This window comes from Cinclus cinclus, chromosome 2 (assembly GCF_963662255.1).
Source record: "Cinclus cinclus chromosome 2, bCinCin1.1, whole genome shotgun sequence".
In the NCBI taxonomy this organism is placed as follows: Eukaryota; Metazoa; Chordata; class Aves; order Passeriformes; family Cinclidae; genus Cinclus; species Cinclus cinclus.
Genome location: NC_085047.1, coordinates 77957855 through 77977911, shown reverse-complemented (window position 1 = coordinate 77977911; position 20057 = coordinate 77957855). Strand labels below are relative to the sequence as shown.

General features: G+C 40.4%; 1 protein-coding gene across 30 annotated transcripts in view; it reads right to left on the bottom strand.

Annotated features, from left to right (window-relative positions):
• Positions 1–254: 254 nt before the first annotated feature.
• Positions 255–20057, bottom strand: part of MBNL2 (muscleblind like splicing regulator 2) — a 66621-nt gene continuing 46818 nt past the window's right edge. For 10 of the 30 annotated variants that reach the window (XM_062514826.1, XM_062514829.1, XM_062514835.1 and 7 more), the window contains 2 exons: positions 16819–16854; positions 14895–15417 (listed from right to left, as the gene is read on the bottom strand). In XM_062514826.1, coding sequence (XP_062370810.1) covers positions 15308–15417; positions 16819–16854 — 146 coding nt within the window. In that variant the 3' untranslated portion in view covers positions 14895–15307. Of the gene's footprint in view, positions 410–14894; positions 15418–16818; positions 16855–20057 lie in introns of those variants that run through there. The other 20 variants (XM_062514830.1, XM_062514837.1, XM_062514832.1 and 17 more) reach the window with 5 other exon arrangements.

The following is a 20057-nucleotide window of genomic DNA, read 5'->3' as shown; positions in this document are numbered from 1 at the left end:
AAGATTCATAAACATGGAATCTCACGAAACTAACTGGTCTGGACCATTTTCTTTAGGTGTAGTTATGGAGAAACGACAGTATTTGCAATAATTAAACTATGCTTAGAAAATCTTTAAAACTAAATGTTATCCTTTATGTCTTGAAACATCACAGCTGGTATCAGGTAGTTAACTATTTTAGGTTGGAGTATAGTAAGCATACCATATTTAATATTCATATATGACATAGCAGCACTAGCTTTTTTGAGTTTTTGATTTGTCCGTAAGAACAAATTCTTGACTTAGCATGCAGTTTGTGGCAACTCTAGAGAGGAGGAGACGGGGTAGTATGTACAGTAGCCGTGCTTGGCCGTCCGCAGGGAGGCTTCGTGACACTCCGTTCCGCTCCTGCCGGCTATTTCAGGATTATCTGTCGAGAGAAAGGGAAAACGTGATCGCGCTTTTAGGTGACGCGGGGAGAGCAGTGCGCCCAGACAGCCAGCGCTGGCTTTACGGAGCTCACACAGGACAGCATCCCGTGTGGGACAGCATCCCGTGTGGGACAGCATCCCATGAGGGACAGTGCCCATGTGGGACAGCATCCCATGAGGGACAGTGCCCATGTGGGACAATATCTTGTGTGGGACAGCATCCTGTGTCCTCAGGCTGCCTGGAGGCATTTGTGTCTCACACACCTAGTTGTCTTCCCCTGCACAAAGATCTTCGTGAGTGCAGAGGGGGTACTGTATGTGTGAAAATACTGAAGGGCAGTGCTGAATCCAGTGATGAATCCTCAGCACCCAGCCTATCAGTGGAGGTGGAAGCCCTGCACCTCCTGGAGGAGCTCAAAGTGCATCCATGCCTGGGGCCATTCTCCAGCTCCCACTGTGCTCCCAGGAACGACCAGGGGAAACAGTGGAGGCAGGGCTCCTTGCCACTAACAAGCAAAAAATGTACTGGGCTGGGTGTTTTCACGAAGCAAAAGTGTCTTTTCAATGCACTTTGAGCAGCTGCTAATTCCCGAAAAAAAATAACTGCAGATCAGTGAACTTGAGAGGTTTTCTCATGCTTCCTTATGGCAAGGATTCTAGGGGAATTACCATAGTGGTACCTCTGTGCACCTAACTAGTCATTAACCTTGCTGCTTTACCTTCTTGGTGTTTCAAATGGGGTGAAGTAATCATTTTGCAGGTTCATTTTACTCGTGCTTCCAGTATTGCAAAAGTTAAATGCACAATGTGCTCAGCAACCAACTCCACCTGCACGCAGTTTTGGAAAATGGTTCAGATTTCCATCACCTGCCTCAAATGGCTATCAGCGAAAGTGATATCAAAAGGCAGGGGTGTGATACTTTATCATGCCATTGTCCAGACTTAAGCAGGAGTCAAGGAATTAAGAGTGTATTGCCCGCTCTTCCTGTTTCATTTGGCACTTGGCACATTTTTAAGCTGTATTTGCAGGTGATATGCAAGGCAGTCAAGACAGCACTTGGACCTACTTGTGTATTATGAAGCTACAGAACTGCTTAATGCAATATTTACTTTTTAAAAAAAGGGGGGTGGGGCGAAGGTGTTTGGAAAATAACTTGAGCAACATACTACCTCTGACATACACACCACCAAAAAGAAACATGCTCAGCTCTTCGTGGCAGGCACTCGTCCCAGTCCCCCACTGCCCCTCACAGCTGCACTGCCTCGCTCTCTGTACACAAGCACCACCTCCCTGACCCCAACGACCTTGCCAGCAAGCCAAAAAGCCATCTTTGATTGTCATCAGCTCTGGAAATCTGGTGACACGTGAGGCCCCATTGTAATGACACTGTACAAACACCTGCTGCTCCAAAGGACTTAACATCTAAATACATCATGCACACAACAAGGACATATATTTTTAATGAACTTCCACCCATTGTGAGTTTGTTAGCTTATCGCCTATCTTCTGTTTCCTTTTGAAATAACAAAGAAATACCTTTGCTCAAATAGTAAAGCCCTATCTGCAATAACCCTGGTCCAGCTCCAGCACAGTGATTTGACGATATGTATAAAGAGCACAGCTGTGCTGAAAATAAGAAACGACCAAGATTTTCAGCACTGGTATTTTTAGCATGTTACAGCCCAACATGTCAATGTAATTAACAAAGCAGCTTTAGCTATACTGGGTTAGCCGTAATCACACAAGTGTATTTAAAGGATCCTGAGGTCTCATGTAATGGGACATAACCTGAAACTTACTCAGCAAGTTTTTTTACTGAGTAAAATCCCAGCATTTCAGACATTGTAGCTGACTACATCACCTACCACCTTTTGAGGGGAAAAACTTGCATTTTCCTATAGCTTTTTTCCCTCACAGTACAGGGAGACAGGTAACTGCCCTGTGTACCTAGATTACTTTGGTCAAACAGTCCTAGAAGACCATTCCCCAAAATTTGTAACAGAGAAACCAGAGGGCCTAATCTCAGGCTGTTTCTTGGGAAAATGGTAGGACTACTCCTGGCATTGTGATTAACCCAATGAGTGCCACTCATCCTGCTGTGTGCCAGGCAGGACAGAGGGGTCCTGGGCAATGTGAATGTCCTCTTCCCTGCCCTGGTGGCAAAGCCCAAGGTAAGAACTTCACTGCCGTGTCCCTATTCCCACCTTTTCTCTCCTGTCAAAACTCAGGAAAACAGTGAAGACAATGTAAACACTTTCCTTTTCTATGCAAGCACATCCTGTTTATGGGTTGCAGGTGCCAGAGGAGCAGCTGGAGCTCTCGCTGCCATGCCTCTCCTGCTGCCAGTGGCTGTGGAGCTGGCTTGCTCCCACCACATCGTCCTCGATGTGCCGCCCCTCGTACAAGGGCTGTAACTAGGGCATGTTGCACCCAGCTATTTCCAGTACACGTAGGAGTCCTCCTAGGAAAAAACCCTCAAGTGTCTCCTTCAGAACAAGCTTCTCCACTGCAGAGTCGCAGAAATGAGAAGCTCCATTTCTTTTGTAACCTTAGCCACAAAGTGTAAAACGTCTCCCGTAGTCTTTAATTACATGTTCACACCCTATTTCTCAAAGATATCACAACTCTGCCACAGCTACATACACAGGCATCAGCTTCTGCCACTGTTTTTTTTCACTGTGTCTGACAGAGAAACAAAAAAATGCTAAACTACTTTACATGGAAAACACACTGTGAACCTCTTCTGTTTAATCTACAAATGAAGTAATAAACTGTGATGGAAGGCGGAGGTTATCTAAATCTGCATCACTGCTAATTGCTCCATCACTTCCATGCTGAACATGGAGAAGCTGTACTGGAGAAGGAACATCCCTGCAAACACTTTCTAGAGAGTCTGCACTCCCTTGTTACTTGTAAATAGGTCCAGCCACCTTCATGTTCACTACTCTTTGAAGAATTACATCTCAAATGCACATACATATGACTTGTCTTGTTTGCTCTGATACTCTTATAACATTATACTTCATAGCAACAGGATGTAATGTCATGACACATTTACCATAGTATCTATAAGAAAAAACCCTGAAAAACAAGACTACAATGACTGTGCATTGTCCCATGTACAAAGGTCTACAGGTCAAGCATGGGAAAACATTTTCTCATGCTCTGTATGGGTAAGATCCACAGGTGTGGATATGGACATGCCAGAAAACACACTTTCTGCTGCTACAGTGAAAGATCTAATAAGAAGACTATTTCTAGCATTAGCAGAATGGCCTGGCACTTAGAGTCTCGAGTAGTACCTCACAGAAGATTTAATAACAGAAAAAGGTATTTTTTGGAGGTAATCAGATAAAGGTACCCCATCCATCATCTTCTTGCTTGGTACCCATTTGAAGTGGCAGGAGGCCATCTACCCTTTAGATTAAAATCATTCACACTGTGCCAATGATAGCAGACCTCATTGAAACTAGTAACACAGTGAGTGAACGTAGATTTCTGCAAACTACTTTCTAAATTCGCTCCTCAAAATTTTCCAGCTCTTTAGAGGTAGTATTTTCAGCTCCTAAATGTCAAGACTTTCTTTCCTACCAGAGCATGGCTCTTTTAGACCTTTACCTTCAGGACCTCTGAGTGATCATAGTGATCATTAAGCCCCTTGTGCAACACAGAACATCCCAAAATTCAGGGTTTGCTCTTAAGGGTGATACAGTTCTGCAGTGTCATCCAGAGGAATGACAACGAAGAGAGATGTTACTGACTGGTTTCAGCTTCTTACCACTAGTGCAGATAAATCGATTTGGGATTTCCTCAGACCCAGCAAAGGTGGCTGTGAACAGTCATTGTCTCAAGACTTAACAAAAGTCAAACTGAAAGTCTTTTAAATTCAAGTAGAAATGTAGAAATTTCATTTTTGTGAATTCTCTTTTGACACCCAGGTTACTGCTTTACTTGATACAGTTAATGGAATTGATCAAAATACAGATCATCATGACTAGGTTCTAGGAATTACAAGAACACTGTTTGGCTTGAGATTTTCTGTTTTGAAGCTACAATTCATGAAGCTTCTTTATAGTCTCTGACTTAAATTAATTTTCCAGATTTATTACACAATGATGAATGCAGAAAATTTACCATTCTGCATGAATTCAGTGTACATGGACTCTTGTTCAACTAAAGACCTGTCAGAGTGGATCAGCTAGAAAACATGACTTTGCATCTACCACTGACATGTTTCTTTTTCAGAAGTTTTGAAATTATTACTCCAAAATACAGTGTGCTTTACAAGCCCTAATATATTTTAAGAAGATGCTAAGATTGCATTTGATCTCTACATTGCAAAGCACTTACCCCTCCAAAAATTAACTCATACATAGCAAACATTCTGGTCTGCTCAGCCTTCCATTTTGAAAGCAATGTAGTAATATGAGTTTCTTGTGAGCAAGATTTATCTCAGAGCATTTCAGACATGAATGCCTCAGCTAGTCACCCATTTTACATCTTCCTAGGCTACCTCAGGCAACTTATTTTAGCATGAGACAGATTATCAACTCATGATGCTTTTTTGCTCTCCACCAAATTAAAGAGTCTGTGGTGAGCAGTTTGCAGCAAGGTCTTTAACTTTCAGACACCTGCGTCAGGAAAGATGAACCCTTCCACAGTGACATTTCTGTTTTCATGTTTTTCACACAAGTAGCAGACTGGTCAGATATATCTGGGGTATACATTAAAAATGACAGATATTTTCAGACAGCCAGCTCATATCAGGCTGTCTCATAACTTCTCCCTCTTTCTAAAAATAAAAGTAACACCAAGTATTTCTTCCTTGTGACAAGGAACCCAAGACTATTTATATTTCCCCATGCCTTTGGGAAATGCCTCCATGTCTTTATTTTTCATTTTCTCTTAGAATGTTCTCTTGTGGTATGTGCCTTATTCCTTTTCTTCAAAATAAACAACTTTTTTTTTTTAAATTAGTAGTGGAAAAAGATAAGTACATGTTCAGACACTTACTGAAAGTAATCTCTGTTGTATCAGTTATGCCTGGTCTTATTTAATTTTTATATAGCCATATAGATGGACCTTTTCACCTCCTTTTCCCCACAGATTCTGCAGCAGCACCCCCATGGAACACCATCCCAAACATACCACTTGCCCACACCAGCCTCTCACCAAATTGTCCCATGGGATAGGTTTTTCCCCTGTCTTGACTGCTCACAGCTGAGCCAGCTCCAACTCTTGCTTGCATTAAATTCAGCCTGAACTTTTTCCTTTGCTACTCCTCCCCTGAAACCTCATTCTCATTTCCAGCATATTACAAGGATACATGCTTTGTTTTATTCACTAACCAAGGTCTTCTCCTCAATCCTGGGCTGAAGGAGGATTTTATCTTACTGCTTTTCCATTAATCCAGTACAGCCCCAATATATTTGTCTACTTTGCTCATCAATAAGGTGATCTCTGATTTGAAAATGGCGAGTGAGATGTCTGGGCCACAGATAGCTGCCTGCTCATACAGGGTCTAATACGGGGGTATCAGGTGTTTTCTGAGGACTGGAAGTCATATTTCCTTGGCTTTGTCATAGCCCATTCCCTCACGTGGTAATTCTGGTGCCCTGCTCCATCCTCTCTTTCCTTCCCTCAGTGTGCCCACTTTTTCCTGTCTGATATGTTGACAATATGCCCCTGGAAATGGATGAGGTTCAGATGCCCACTCTGAAGTGGACACATTTGCTTGCACATTTTCATTCCATCAGTCACAAGCTGTTGGCCATCAGGGTGTCATAAAGCTGACAAAGACCTTGTCTGAATCCAGCTCTTCATGATGATATAAAAAAAAGTTCAAGGCAATTATGGGATCCCAGTGCATTTAAGGGTTCAGCAGGATCATTTTTCTCATTTAATTGTCACAAAGTCCTGAAAGAAGAGACCAAAGCCACTTGTGCTGCCAACTCCTTAGCTTGCTTATAAGCTTCAATAGGTATTTACTCAAATTATTATGTACAATATTTAAGTTCAACTTAATAAGTATTTACTCACTCTGGAGAAACAGAGTAGTTGGTTTGGAAATGAAAGCAATCTGGCTTTATTTATTCTTCCTTAAAGTAATAAATAATGCAGTGCTAAAAATTGATCATAACATACTCTAATATATTCTACTAAAATCTATTTTTAACTCATTGCAGAGGCAGCAGACAGACTATATAGAAGTGAGAAAACCACTACTGCAGTATTTTAGGAGCACCCATACAGTGACTGTTTTGGATAGCCACTCAGTTTTACCTTCCAGCAGGTCTGAGCTACTGCAGTAATCCCTGTTTTTCACTTCCTACTTTTAGGTCATTTTCCTCCCCTTCTTGAATTCTAGAAACTGCCAGAATAGGCTTGCACAGAGAAACTGAGAGCACAAATGAGTTAAAGCCAAGCACAAGTCGTGCATTATCCGTGGAAGTGCCCATATTCCTCTTGCAGGGGTGTTACTTCTCCACCCCTACCATCTTCCCTTAGCCTTTTTTTTTACCAAAACCTGCTTTGAATTTTCCTTTTAGACACCAAGCATGCCCACATCATGCAAGATGAGGCTGCCACAACACATACAGCATCCTTTTTAGGTGAAGGCACCACTGCACACAGAGCACACCTGGCACATCTTCAGGCTCCTCAGCAGTTATCACCACTCTGAAACCCCTCCTCTCCCAAAACCTGGCACTTCGGTTCAGACTCCCTTCAAAGCAAGAGACAACATCCAGAACTGAACTTTAACACAGACAAGTACCAAATTTATGTTCATAAAGGTTACTCATAAGACCTTGTGTCAGTTTCATAAAACTCACTATACTTACAACTTCTCTGAGGAAATCTTAACCTTTCTGACTTTTGACTACTTATCACTTCCTTAATTTTCTTCTTCTCTGATTACTCTCTCATAAACAGACACACATACTAGTGTGTGCCATGGCAGGTAATACTGCACCAAAAATGAAGTCAGGCAAGTTAGCAAATTTCTGCATCCAGCTGAAAGTCACAACAGATACAATCAACAGAAACAAATATATAGATGTTTCCCATGCAGCCTCCTGCACCCTTAAAGCCAAAGACTGGCATTTCCAGTAGGCAATAAATCATACACCAAGATAAAAATATCATCTTTTTTTTAATTCAAGGGAAAGTACTTGGAGCACCTAGAGATGTCCAGATGCAATTATTTTAAAGGACAGAATCCTAGACAAGTACATCTGAAGCTCCATATTGCTCTGTGTTCTGAAAATTTTATGATGGAAAAATCCATACTCACATGGAGCCGTGTGTATAAACCATGAAACAAACTCCTATTCCTGCAAATGCTTACAAAATTAGTGGACCCCAGAAATATTTTCCTATGTTTAAATAATAAATATATGCCCCAAAAGACTTTTACTCCACTAGTCAAAGTATCGGTTGTTGAATAATTGAAAGCAACAACACAAAAAGAAGTTATCATATCAACACTATAAATTTCTATAACAGGGAAGGGAAATTTGTTTTGATTTTTGTTATATAAAAGAATGAAGCCTTTGCTTACTGCTGATGTTGTGTGACACTGCCATCTAGCAGGATAGCAGAGGAAGTCAGGTTTTAGTCCTATACAGGGGAGAGGGGTATGATGGGAGAATTTCTAAGAAAACCCCAAAACAGAGCAGAGATTTTTCCATTTCTTCCCCAGTGGCTACCTGTATATGAACATGCAATCTAAAGTTTTGTATACAAGCCTGCTGGAACTTTTTATTCACTACAAAGAAACAACATGCTATGTTAAGAGGCCAAAAAGTATTATTAAAACAAAAACTTGGTTAAAGTTTGCATGAGACTAAAACAGAATTCCATTCTATTTTCCAGGGTAATCTTTTGGTTTTTCTTCTCTGGTGCCTTAGAAAATAGTTTTGCCACTTATTTTGTAATGTCAGCTGTTTCAAGGCAATTCAAAGGGTGTTTTCTTTACACTCTTCAAGATTTGCTGTGGGCTTTAATATTGGAAACTTCTTGAGTCTGAGAGTCACAGCGACTTACATGTAACTTGCTGGCAGACAAGATAATTTGAGTGAGGTAAGGCTTGTGATTCTCTTGTGTCCAGCATGAAAGAAGCACCAAGCAGGTTAAGTTTGACTTCCCTAATGTTACAAGCTATTGCTATTTAAATACATTCTCTAGAGAAATGATTCTTCATGATCAAGGGTCACTTAGGTTTGTTTTTCCAGCCTGGTGCAGGTACAAAGCAAGATGGTCAGTCCTTAGGTGAGCTTGCTAGATGCCCAACACTCTTCTGCTTCAATCTGGTTCCCTGCAAGTATTCACTCTGATAATGTGTCTGAGGATGGAACCTGTTCCTCTGTCTCCTTTTCTGGACTTTTCCAAGTCAGATTCAAATCACTCTTTCTGTTGCTAGAACAGAATTTTCTATAGGAGCTTGGAACTTTGTGGAATTTTTGGACCAAAACTTTTAGTCACAAAAAACCCAAAAAAAACCAAAACAAAACAAACCACAACCAAAACTAAAATTGTTTAGATACTCATTATTCCCAGAAGTGCTTTCCTACCTGTAACCTCATTCCCTCAAGAAACTGCAATTAAAGGTTTTCAAATCACTAGGATGAATTTTGCATAGGCTCTTATTTGTAATGTTCTTGGTATGCTGGCACTAAGGATGCAAATAACATTTGTTTCCATTTCCACCCTCCTTCTCAAAAGCTTACTTTTAAACAACAAAAAAAGTCAATTTCCTACTATTTACCAGATTTTTCAATTCATTTTCTCAGCATATTGCTACTTTTCTCCCTGTTTACAAGTGCAGCAGGTTTCCATGAGGAAGAAAGGGAATGTGAGACAGTAAAAGCCTTGTCAGCAGTGCTGTGGGCAACTCTCTGCCCTGCCAGGTGGCCTCCTGGGGTTACAGAGGAATGCAGAGGAAGCCCTGTTGGGGAACAACAAAGAATATTTTGCTTGGAAAGGAAACCAAGGAACGATGGAGCAAGTAGAACTTCTGCTTTGTGCAGAAAGGGAGATCACCTCTAGTCAGTGCTCCATGATGTTCTGGTCTGAGAAGAATCTGCCTCCCTTGGGAGTGGTGCTGCCTTTGTGGGCACCTTGGCAAGGAGAAGTGCTCTGTTGCTGCACATCCTGGCTCTGCTCCCTCCTGACAAAGCCACCACACGTGGTGTCCCAAATCCCAAAAGTTTGGTATGTTTGTATTTTACACTATGTTAACTAGTTTTTGAATTCTGGGGCAAATATTTTAATTGCCCTTTTGTTTGCGACACTTGAACATAACTATTTTTATTTTTGCTTCATTGTATTCTAACAGATTTTGACAGAACTGAAGGCTACTGACTGATTTCATAATTAATATCTGCATAATTGCCACCTAATTCAGTGCAAACACTGATGCATAATTTAAAGCAGCTGTGCCAGATAATCACAAGCCTTAGCATGAGCCAGCCTGTTGATCTTGTATTTCTTTTTAGACACAGGCTCTATGTATTTAATTTTTCTTTTGGATTTGTTCTTTACTATTTGTTCTACTATTTGTTCTTTACTATTCTTGATAAAAGGTCATATAACCAGTAAAATAATGTCATTAAATAACATCTTTAAGCAGCATTCTCTGTTATGCTATTTTTATACTGTCTCTGCCTATTTTCATTGGTACAAAAAATAAAGCCATGTACTGTTCTGAGCTGATGTGACATGAGCAAGATTTACATTGCTTGGAATTGTTTGGAATTTGGTAAATGTCCTCTAATAACCAGGAACTATGGAAACACTCACTGAACCTGAGGACACAGATTAGACAGATTAGGACACAGAAATGCTGGGGTCTTAACCCCTCACCACACTCACCAAGGTGACACAACCCAAGTAAGCAACAAAGCCTGGAGATTCCTTCATGTGATTACCAGCTGCAGGCTTGGGTCATGTGCTCACCGGGGTTTTAGTACCACTTGGGCTAAGGGCTAATGTCTCTTGCTAAGGGCTTGTCTCTGTCATCCAGCTGCCAGTTCAGAAGTAGGTGTGAAAATCTGTCTGTAGGTCCTGTGTTGCATCTGCCAAGCTTGTGAAAATGTCTTGGGTAACCTAGACATCCAAGGTTATCTTAGGACAATCTCAAACGTCACCAGACACATGTTTAGGCAACTGAACCAAGCCCTGAGACTTTTGAAGGACAAGGCTACTCTCCAGATTTCATCTGACTGGGCTGATAAACTTCACAGTCTACAGTGGGTACTTAAACTTGTGTCTTGCATGTAGACATCCAAATTTAGACACCAATACCTAAGTGTCTTAATTTTGGGCTGAGTTCTAACCTTCTAGTCTCTAGAACTCACGAAGATATATGTATATAAATGGAAGAGTAGTGAGGCTTTCAAATTTAGAAATTTAAAGCCCCCACAAGGAGGTGTTTGCTATTATTTAAAATTGGACTTCAGCCCCAAAAGTCGGAATAACATCTCTCTCAAATACTGTCAGGATACACCATTCTCTGTTCAACTATCCTTGGTGTGCAGGGTGGAGGAAATAACATTTTTCTGAATTTCCACTGACATGAACATCCTCACCTCCAAGTAGGTTCTATCTAATCTTTCCCCAAGTTTCTAATCCTGTATTTTCTCACTAAGCAAACAGCAAAACAAGAACAGAAAGGTGGGGATTGGTCTCTCCTCCCAAGTAACACGTGACAGGATGAGAGAAAATCACCTCAAGTTGTACCGGGGAGGTTTAGATGGGATATTAAGAAACTTTTCTTCATTGAAAGGGCTGTGAAGCACTGGAACAGTCACCATCCCTGGAGGTATTTAAAACATGTGTAGCTGCTGCACTTAGGGGCACGGTTTAGTGGTGAACATGGTAATGCTGGGTTCAGAGTTGACTTGATGATCTTAGAGGTTTTTTCCAACCTAAATGATTCTGTGACTCTATCTGTGAGTGAAGCTCAGCAGGTAATAGTTTCCTTGCTTGCTTGAGTATTGCTAGTCTAGTAGTTGAAGGAGTAGCAAAAGCTTTTTAAAGATCTCTGAAGTATATATTTACACAAAAATACTGTATTAATATTTTAAGCAGGACATTTTATGTACCTCTGTCCACATGCATACACTAGAGGGAGCTAGGACCAAACCCTCTGTATTCATGTCCTAATGCTGCTTCTCACCATCATTTCACTCTGTTTGAAACTTTGCTCCAAGAAAACACTGTCAGCATCCCCAAACAACTGAACTGAAAGTTTATCAAGCATCTGATGCTGAAGTGGGGTTAAGCAGCTGAGGCATCAAGCCCCATCCTGGAAGGAATGGCTGGAGCAATTGTGAAGGGCAGAAGAAGGAAAAGGGGAAGGTCCTTTTGCCTCTGACCAGTGATGCTCCTGGACATGTACCTTTCCAGCTGCCTTCCACTGTAAAACTGAAGTCCTCTCCCCTCCATTCTCTCTCACCACAGCCTGGCAGCTACAGTAAGCGGGGTACTGCCTTGAGTTAACAGCAACACCACCAGCTCTTGAATCATCAGAGTAAGATTTTAATCTGAGTTTGTAAAATGGGGTCTGCTAAAGCACTTTTGCTGCATCCTGTTTACATTGCATTAAAGCCAAAGCAATTCTCTTCCCCTCTGACGTACACTGCAAGACAATTATTTTTAAAACCTAACCTTTGCAAGTCAGGAAAAGCAAGAGATGCCCAGTTTTCCATATATTCTTAACTGGTGACACCCTGCACAGATGTACACAGTTCAGCCTTTAACTTTACAAAATCTCATGTGCTTCATGCCGTACATGGAACACACAATGCCCAGAGCTGCTGGCCAAGAATGACTGAGAGTGTGTGCCAATGCAAGTGTATTTTGAGCTCTTACTCAGGCTATTTTCTGAAAGAAAGGATATACAGAAGACTTGAGACACAGTGTTTTTTTTTTTTTTTCACACAGCACACACAAAATAATTTGCTGGACCCAACTGAGTTATGATGTTTTATTAGCCATCAGATGAGACTCCATAACTTTTGGGATGTTGACTTTTCCCTTCTACTTGTGCTTCAAAGACACTGGGATCATCACATTCAATCCCAGGAAGACCAGCAATTTTTCCCCAGGTCAGAATACAAAATCAAATTATATTAAGATAAATGATAAGCCCTGCTACAACTTTCTTTTCACGCCCAGAATTGTGAAGTGAAGCTGTGGGACAAGCTGAAGGCTGCAGATTGCAAAAAAAAAAGTATGGTAGAGACACTGGAAAGAGGAAACTGTACCTCACAAATATGTAAAGCAGTGTGGCACAGACTAGAAAAGGAAATTTTATCTGGTTGGGAATAAAAAAAGTCCTTTTCTGAAATTCTCACGAGAGTTTAAACCCATACAAGAGGACACAAAGAATGCTATGACCATGAACAAAGTCATGTTAATTACCAAGTTAATAACCTGCTCCTGCTATGTTTCTTGGGCTAAAGAAATACTGAGAATTTGAGCCACAGAGTTACCGTAGAGCTTTCCCAGCACTGTAGCTTTGTCTCCAATCTTAGGATGTTGTAAATAAACAGAAAACTTGGAGTTTTATCCCTTATAAAGAAGAAGGAAGTACTACTGCTTTCCCTAATTTGAAATACCTGGGTTTTTTACAATAGCTTTAAAGACTTACAATGACTAAGACAAAGACAGGAGTGAGAAGAAAGAAGACTGTGATGGCACTTGCAACAGAAGCCAATGAGCTCCTGAGGTGGGACTCACCTCCTCCACGTGCAGTGGTGCAGAGCTTTGGTAACACACCTACACTCATTCCACAGGCAAGGGACAGAGGCAAGGCCCTCCAGGGCAATTTACCCTGCCCGAACACAGACTTCCAGAAAAGCAGATGATCTAAATGCAAGCTTACAAATGGATGAAGCTAAACAAGTGAAAACTCACCTTCCTGTTGAATCATCCATTAATTTCAGCATGTGTGTATGTATACACACACACAGTCACACACAAATATATGCAACTAGATAAATACAGACACTTTCTACAACTCCTGTTAAATCTAAAATGATAGAATCCTCCAATGCAAAAAAAAATCTGCCCTGGGAAAGAAGGGGCTCTGCCTGCCATCCTGATAGATGAGGAAGATCATTAAGGCACACCTTTGTCTTCTCAGTGGCACTAGTTAATTGCATGAAAGTGTTCCCATTAATTTACAAAAAAACAAACATTGCTTACTTTTGTAGGCATCCATGTATTTATTCTACCTTCAGCCACAGTCAGCCCCCTCTGGCACTCAGGAGTGCTGGTGGTGGAGCTGCCCCAGCTGCATTCCTGTGCTGGAGAGGATCCCTGGCTCTCCCCAAACCATCCCATTTTCTCTTAGACCCTCAGCATATTCAAGTCCCTCTGTCACCACTTTGAGATCACAAAACTACACTGAATACCACCAAACAATTTTCTGCTGTAGACACTGTTCTGGGAAGGACTGTGTAATGCACCATTTGCCTGCTGCACTTTTATCCTTATCCCAAGCATTTTTTACAAGCTAGCTTTCAGAAAAGTAAGCACAAAACAACAACCCTCTTTTGATGAAAATGCTAAAGCAAAAACATCACAATGTTGGCAAACAAAGCTTAAAAAAACCAAAGAAAATTGACTGGTTTGTGTTTCTTTAAGAAGGTAGGATGTATTTCAGAGGTAGTATATTTTTCCTAAATTATTAAAAATAAACTCTTGCAGCAACTTCTATTTTTCCATGGGATACTTCTATAGTTTTGGAAATGCAAGTAAAAAAAAATAAACCTGTTATTATAACATTATTAAGCAAAACATTTTCACTGATTTCTTTCCAAGTGCTTGGCAAGTGGAGGGGAAGGAACCAACAGAACAGTATTTCTACTGGATCTGCAACAGCTTGTCAGTCTGTCCAGGAGAAACACAAGGAAAGATGATGGGGACACAACCCTTTGCTTTCCTTTAGTGAGCAAATCTGCTTGTTTCCTTTTCCATCTGACCTCTCAGAACCTGAGGGGAAACACATCTCAGGTGGAAGTGCCTGAGCATTGGCATTGTCCCAGAGCAACAGAAAAGCCAGAGTGACCCAACTTCTGTGCAAACTCCTCTCCTGGCACATCAGGGTGGGAATCACCTCAGCAGAGGAATCAAAGCTACACACTCTGGGCTGCAATAGATATGTCTTCCCTGGAAATTAGGTCCTACAGGAGGAGGGAAAACCCAACCAAAATGACAACTGCCATTAATATAAACTGCAGAAGAAGAGGAGAAAGTATCATCTTTCCTAGCCCGCCTCAGACAATAACCCTTGGGATTTTTTCTGTCAACGTTCTTCCTTAGGGAAATATAATTCCTAAGTTAAGGATAGACTTTCAAATATAAAGCAGGCATAGATTAATATCTTGATTGCTGTTTTGATCACTAGTATTTACAGAAAGCATTCATTTTTTTTCCAGCTGCCTTGTCCTGTTTCTGATTTTCTGACAGCTTCCATGCTTACAAATTAGTCACTTCCATACCTCATGGAGAAGGCTACATTAACACACCTGAATGCTTGAAATCTGTGATGATCTTCCTTTTGAACTTAGGAGTTAATAATAGACTTTTGTAAGTAGTCCAGTACTACGGTGATTCTAACTCCAGCTGGGTTAATTACACAATAATTAGGTACAAACATCGCAACACAAAACACAGCTACATCATTATTTGCAACAAATGTTAACTCTAAATAAGTGCAACCTGTCCCACAAACACTTGCTATAAACGACTTAAAAATAAAAGTAAAATTTGATGGGGTAAACACAGAAATAAAAAAAAATTCTCTGTGAGAATTTTTTTGTTAAAAAAAAATTAAAATAAAAATCTCAGCACTCATTTAGAGTTCAGGATCTTGTGAAAGAAAGCTTTAAAAGGAGCAAACCTGATTTGCTGTGGCTGTTGCGGCGAAGGGAACACTTGTTGCAGGAGTTGTTGCTGCAGAGACAGTGGCGGCCGTAGCGTTGTGCATCATGGGTACTTTCAGGAGGGGAACCATGGAAGCAATGAACAGGAGGGTGCAGCATTATGGTAAGAGAAGTGGTATTTTTGGCATGGTGAATATCAAGAGCGGCAAGCCATCGTCATGGGTTAAACCGGCAGATGGCATGCAATCACAGTGCAAAGCGAGAAAGCGTGGCGGAGAAATAAAAAAAAAAGGGAAAATAGCTTATTACAAGTACAATTAAAGGAAGGTTGTCAACACAATCGGCGATTCCCAGAAAAAAAAAAGAGCAAGGACCACTGAAAATGCCAGTGTTGTCTCCAAGAAGAAGATTACTTGCGCAAGCGAGGCCTTTACCAAAATAGCCCTCTACCTGCGGATTGTTACATGCGTAATTTGTTTTGCCCCAGTACAGCTCTTAAGCACTTCAAAATAAAATCCTACTAATAAAACCTCCAGTGGTTTGCACTGGGAAAAAAGTGTTCATCTTAATTTTTAAATGCAATTAAAAATAAATTATTTTAATATATCTTCATTTTGAAGTATGCTATATACTCGCTGTCTTCCTTTATAATCCAATTTATGCATTTTTATATGCATAACTGTTTGACTTTATCAGAGTTAAATTACCATCTGCTTGAGGCAAAAAATCAGGAGAGGGATGATAATAATTATCCTGATATATATACTACTTTGTTTGATCTAAAAAAGCACGATCAATTTTGTGAAAGACACTGCTTTTGCTCATTTTAAGAATGAATTTTAATCAGCATCTTCATGGGGGAATTATTAATTTGATGTTTTAAAAGCTTGACATGTTAACCATTTATGTGAGTAGGCCCAAAACCCAAAAATAAAATCACTGGGATAGAGCAACAGAAGAAAGATTACTTTTCTTTCTCAGAGGCTGTTGCATCGTACTTCACTTTGCATGCCCAAAATGTTAATTTCAAGCTGCAAATATATTTAAAGAAGGAGTGAGATTCAGATCATGAGTTTCAACAGAATCTCTGTGGATCAAAGTGGGCATTTCTGGGAAACGCTGATAAAACTTTCTAACACACAGCAAAGGAGAAATAGGCACACCACCATGAAACTTTAAAACACTGATGAAATTTGCTGGCTTTTTCCAGTATTTTATGATTTTATAGTACTAGACAATATAAAATATAAAGAGAAATAAAACTTTGAAAACTGAAAAGCAGACTGGAATTCATGGTATTATGCTTTTGCAGTGTAGTTGTTATAGCAGGTGATACCATGTCTAAACTGCAGCTTTCAGCTACAAATCTAAACACTCTGCAAAGTCAACCAGAAGGACAAGCGAACCTTTAATTCTAGTCAGTGACTAAATCTCGACTAGGATTTTTGAAACAAGTGAATATACATCATATACAGTATAAAAAGAGAGATCAATAAAGAAATTTGGAACCTACCAATACTGGTAGCGGGTGTCATGCACAAAACTGACCCTGCGTGTCATGCAATGATAGGTGAAAAAAGTGGATAAAGGGAAGAAACAGGTTAGCTGTTTAGAGTTAACATTCAAAGTGAGATTCAAGCATAACCACAGAGAAGTAAGTTAGTTAAATGAAACTGTAAGGTCATTCACAGTTTTGCTTTAAAACAAAAAGGTGATTGTGTTCTTACTAGACTACTGTATATACTATGTGGGTTTTGGCATGTTTCTGTACATATTCAAGATACTTCATGAACTTTTTTATTTATTAATGTTACCCTTTTACTTAGTGCATTTGCAGCAACAGGTTTTTGTTTATAAAACCATCTTTGGTTAAAGATCACAGTATTTGGGACTTTTAGAACTCATTGTATAATTCAGACAGCACAGTGTTGTGCAGATCAACATTCACCAAAGTTTTTGGCAACGTGGCAGGAAAAGACAGTGGAATTAAGACATTATTCTGCTGCAGGGGCTTTGCCAAATTTATGTTCGATGTTAATGTACCCATCCTTAACACAAAGAAAACAGTACTTTGACAAGTCCCAAGCTAAACACCTCGAAGTGTGTAACATTCCAGCAGAAGGCTCCCAGTGCACCTCAAAGATGCCGTGGGATGACTGCTTACCTGCCATGCTGTTTAGCTTTGGTGCTTAGCTCACCTTTAACCTTTCTGGAAAGGCCAAATGAAAGAAAGAGATCAGCCTATTTCCAGTACAGTGCATACAGCAAGCTGGTGAAGACAAGCAGGTAAGGAGACTAGTGCCAGGTTCGTGCATATTTGACACAGAGTGGAATATGCTTCCTGTATTCCTGCTGAATGACTACCGCAGCCCCGCATCGGACCGTCACAGGACTAGCTTGACTATGAATGACCTTACCCAAGAACAGTCCCCAGAGAATACACAAAGTTCCTCCTCCAGAGGCTACAGAAACACTAACAAACAGCAATGGGAAGAGAGAAAAGATCTGCTGTTTTTAAGATTGTTCATCAAACAATAAGGAGAAGGTGACAAAGCAATCAAACTGATGAAAAACAAACAAAGTGCAGAACTTCAGAGGTAAGCCATGCTAAGTCAAGCCCCACACTTTTTATTAGGGGAGCCAGTGGTTAATAAAGCAGAGAAGTTATATAAAACAATTAAGTTTTATATATATTCCAGCAGCAAAACTTGTCTTAAAATTTAACACACACGCACACACACACACACAGGGAACACATTTGAAAATTATACCAGTTTAGAAAATACGACACAATCATTTAAAATCCAACAGATAAAGTCATGCATTGCTCCTCGGACGTGGGTTGCATGACAGTCCTTACACCCACCACATCCAACCTTCCCAGGAAACGTGGGAATATCAGATATATAATCTTTAATGGAAAGCTCATGACACCCATTCTTGTAGAGGGTGTTCTCCTTTCCCAAACTCCTCCCATACCCCAGTCCTCTCTTTAATATCCTTCCTTGGAGCTGATGGTGTTTGAAAAGAGCAGGAGGTTGATCACTTTAAGGAAGGTTTTCTACTCTGGGTCTTGGGTTCCATCTGCAAGGTTATACCTCTGTTTCTTCTTTTTCTTTTCATGCACTTGTTTTGGGGCTTGAAAACAACCTGGCCCTTAACATTTGATTCCAAGATCCACCCTTCCTACCACCTGAAATTTTTCAGGTAAAACTAGAATTACAACAATTAGTTGGAAACAAGGATGGACAATAAAAAGTACAAAAAGTGAGCATAAACTTAAGGAAGGATGAACATTCCAAAAAGACTAGGAAATATCCAAATGCCTTTTCACTGAAAAAGGTTTAAACTACTGTATTTCCATAGTTAATCTGAAGTCCTTGTTAATTGCAAATAAGAACCGTAAGCCCTGAAAGGGAGTGCCTAAAAAGGAAAAATACCTATCATGCTACATATTCTCATAGTTTCAATGTAAAATAAATTGGTGGAAATTTCTGTGTGTTCTGTAAGCACAGGGCAGTCTTCCACTCATGTCCAAATAGGCAGTCTCACCATTTATTTATTTTTTTTCAAACACTCCCATAAATGTCAGTTTGTTTTCTGCCACACATATTCTGGTGCACCAATGTGCTAAAAATAAGGCTATGCTATTACTTACTATTACAAATATGGGGGCAGGCTCCAAGGTTGTTACTGAGGCCTTATAGAAAAATTCCATGAAGTCAAAGCCATCTGTGTTTGTTTTTTATCTTTAAAAACATATGGGAATGCTGATAGATTGGGAAAGCATCATGTGTTGCCTTTCATTCCTTGTTTAACCGACATTATTTCTATAAACTAAAATAACATTGCTGAAATGTCAAGCACATTTGCAAACACGTAGTTTTAAACTATTCTGAAGTTCGCACTTGAGAACACCCTGACACTAAAATACGTAATTTGTTAATTACGAACGAAGTTGCAGAATTCCTTAGGAGGGATGTTCTGCTTTGGGAAGCTGGAGTAGGGGTGACTGACACAATTTAGAGGGTTGTGTTGTTACTGCTTACACGAGCACCCAGCACATCCCTTTTCTCGCAGTGTTAAAGAGAAGCCCTGCTACCAGCCAGGGTGCAGGTCAAGCCATCTTTGAACACTCTGATTTTCACGGAGCCCCGAGCACTGAAATGTAAATTATATTCACTCATCTTCAGATCATCCCTATGAAGAATTATAACCCAGCTATGAGCCACAAATGCTAGCAAAAGTTCTGGTGGTGCTCCAAAACCACGAAAATGCATCTGATTCCTAAAAGCCCTTTAGTGCAGCTGTGGGGAGCAATGTGTTTTGCCAGTGCTTCCATGCAGGTATGGACTGGAAGTTTATGGCTAGTGTTCCCCTTCTCAGGGTGCTCATGTGGGGCTGGGGAAATCCCCACAGCTGCAAGACAGCAGCTGAGGGAGCAGGAGGATGCTGTGGCACCTCTGAAGCATGATGCTTTTCCCAGCATTTTTGTTAATGGAAACAGATACGAATCAAAATCCATCCAATTTATGGTAGGCAAAAAGGGGCAAACTCTGGAGAATGATGAGCAAGAAGGCTATGAATTAACAGCATGTTGAAATTTCTGCTTGAATTCTTGTCCTTTGCAAGAGGAATTAAAATAATGTGCAATCATCTGTGCAGACTTCAGCTCACGTGGGGCAGGGAGCACAATAAAACCTTCGGTTAAGTGCAACTGCCTGACACAGAGGCTACCTCAGGGACAGAAAA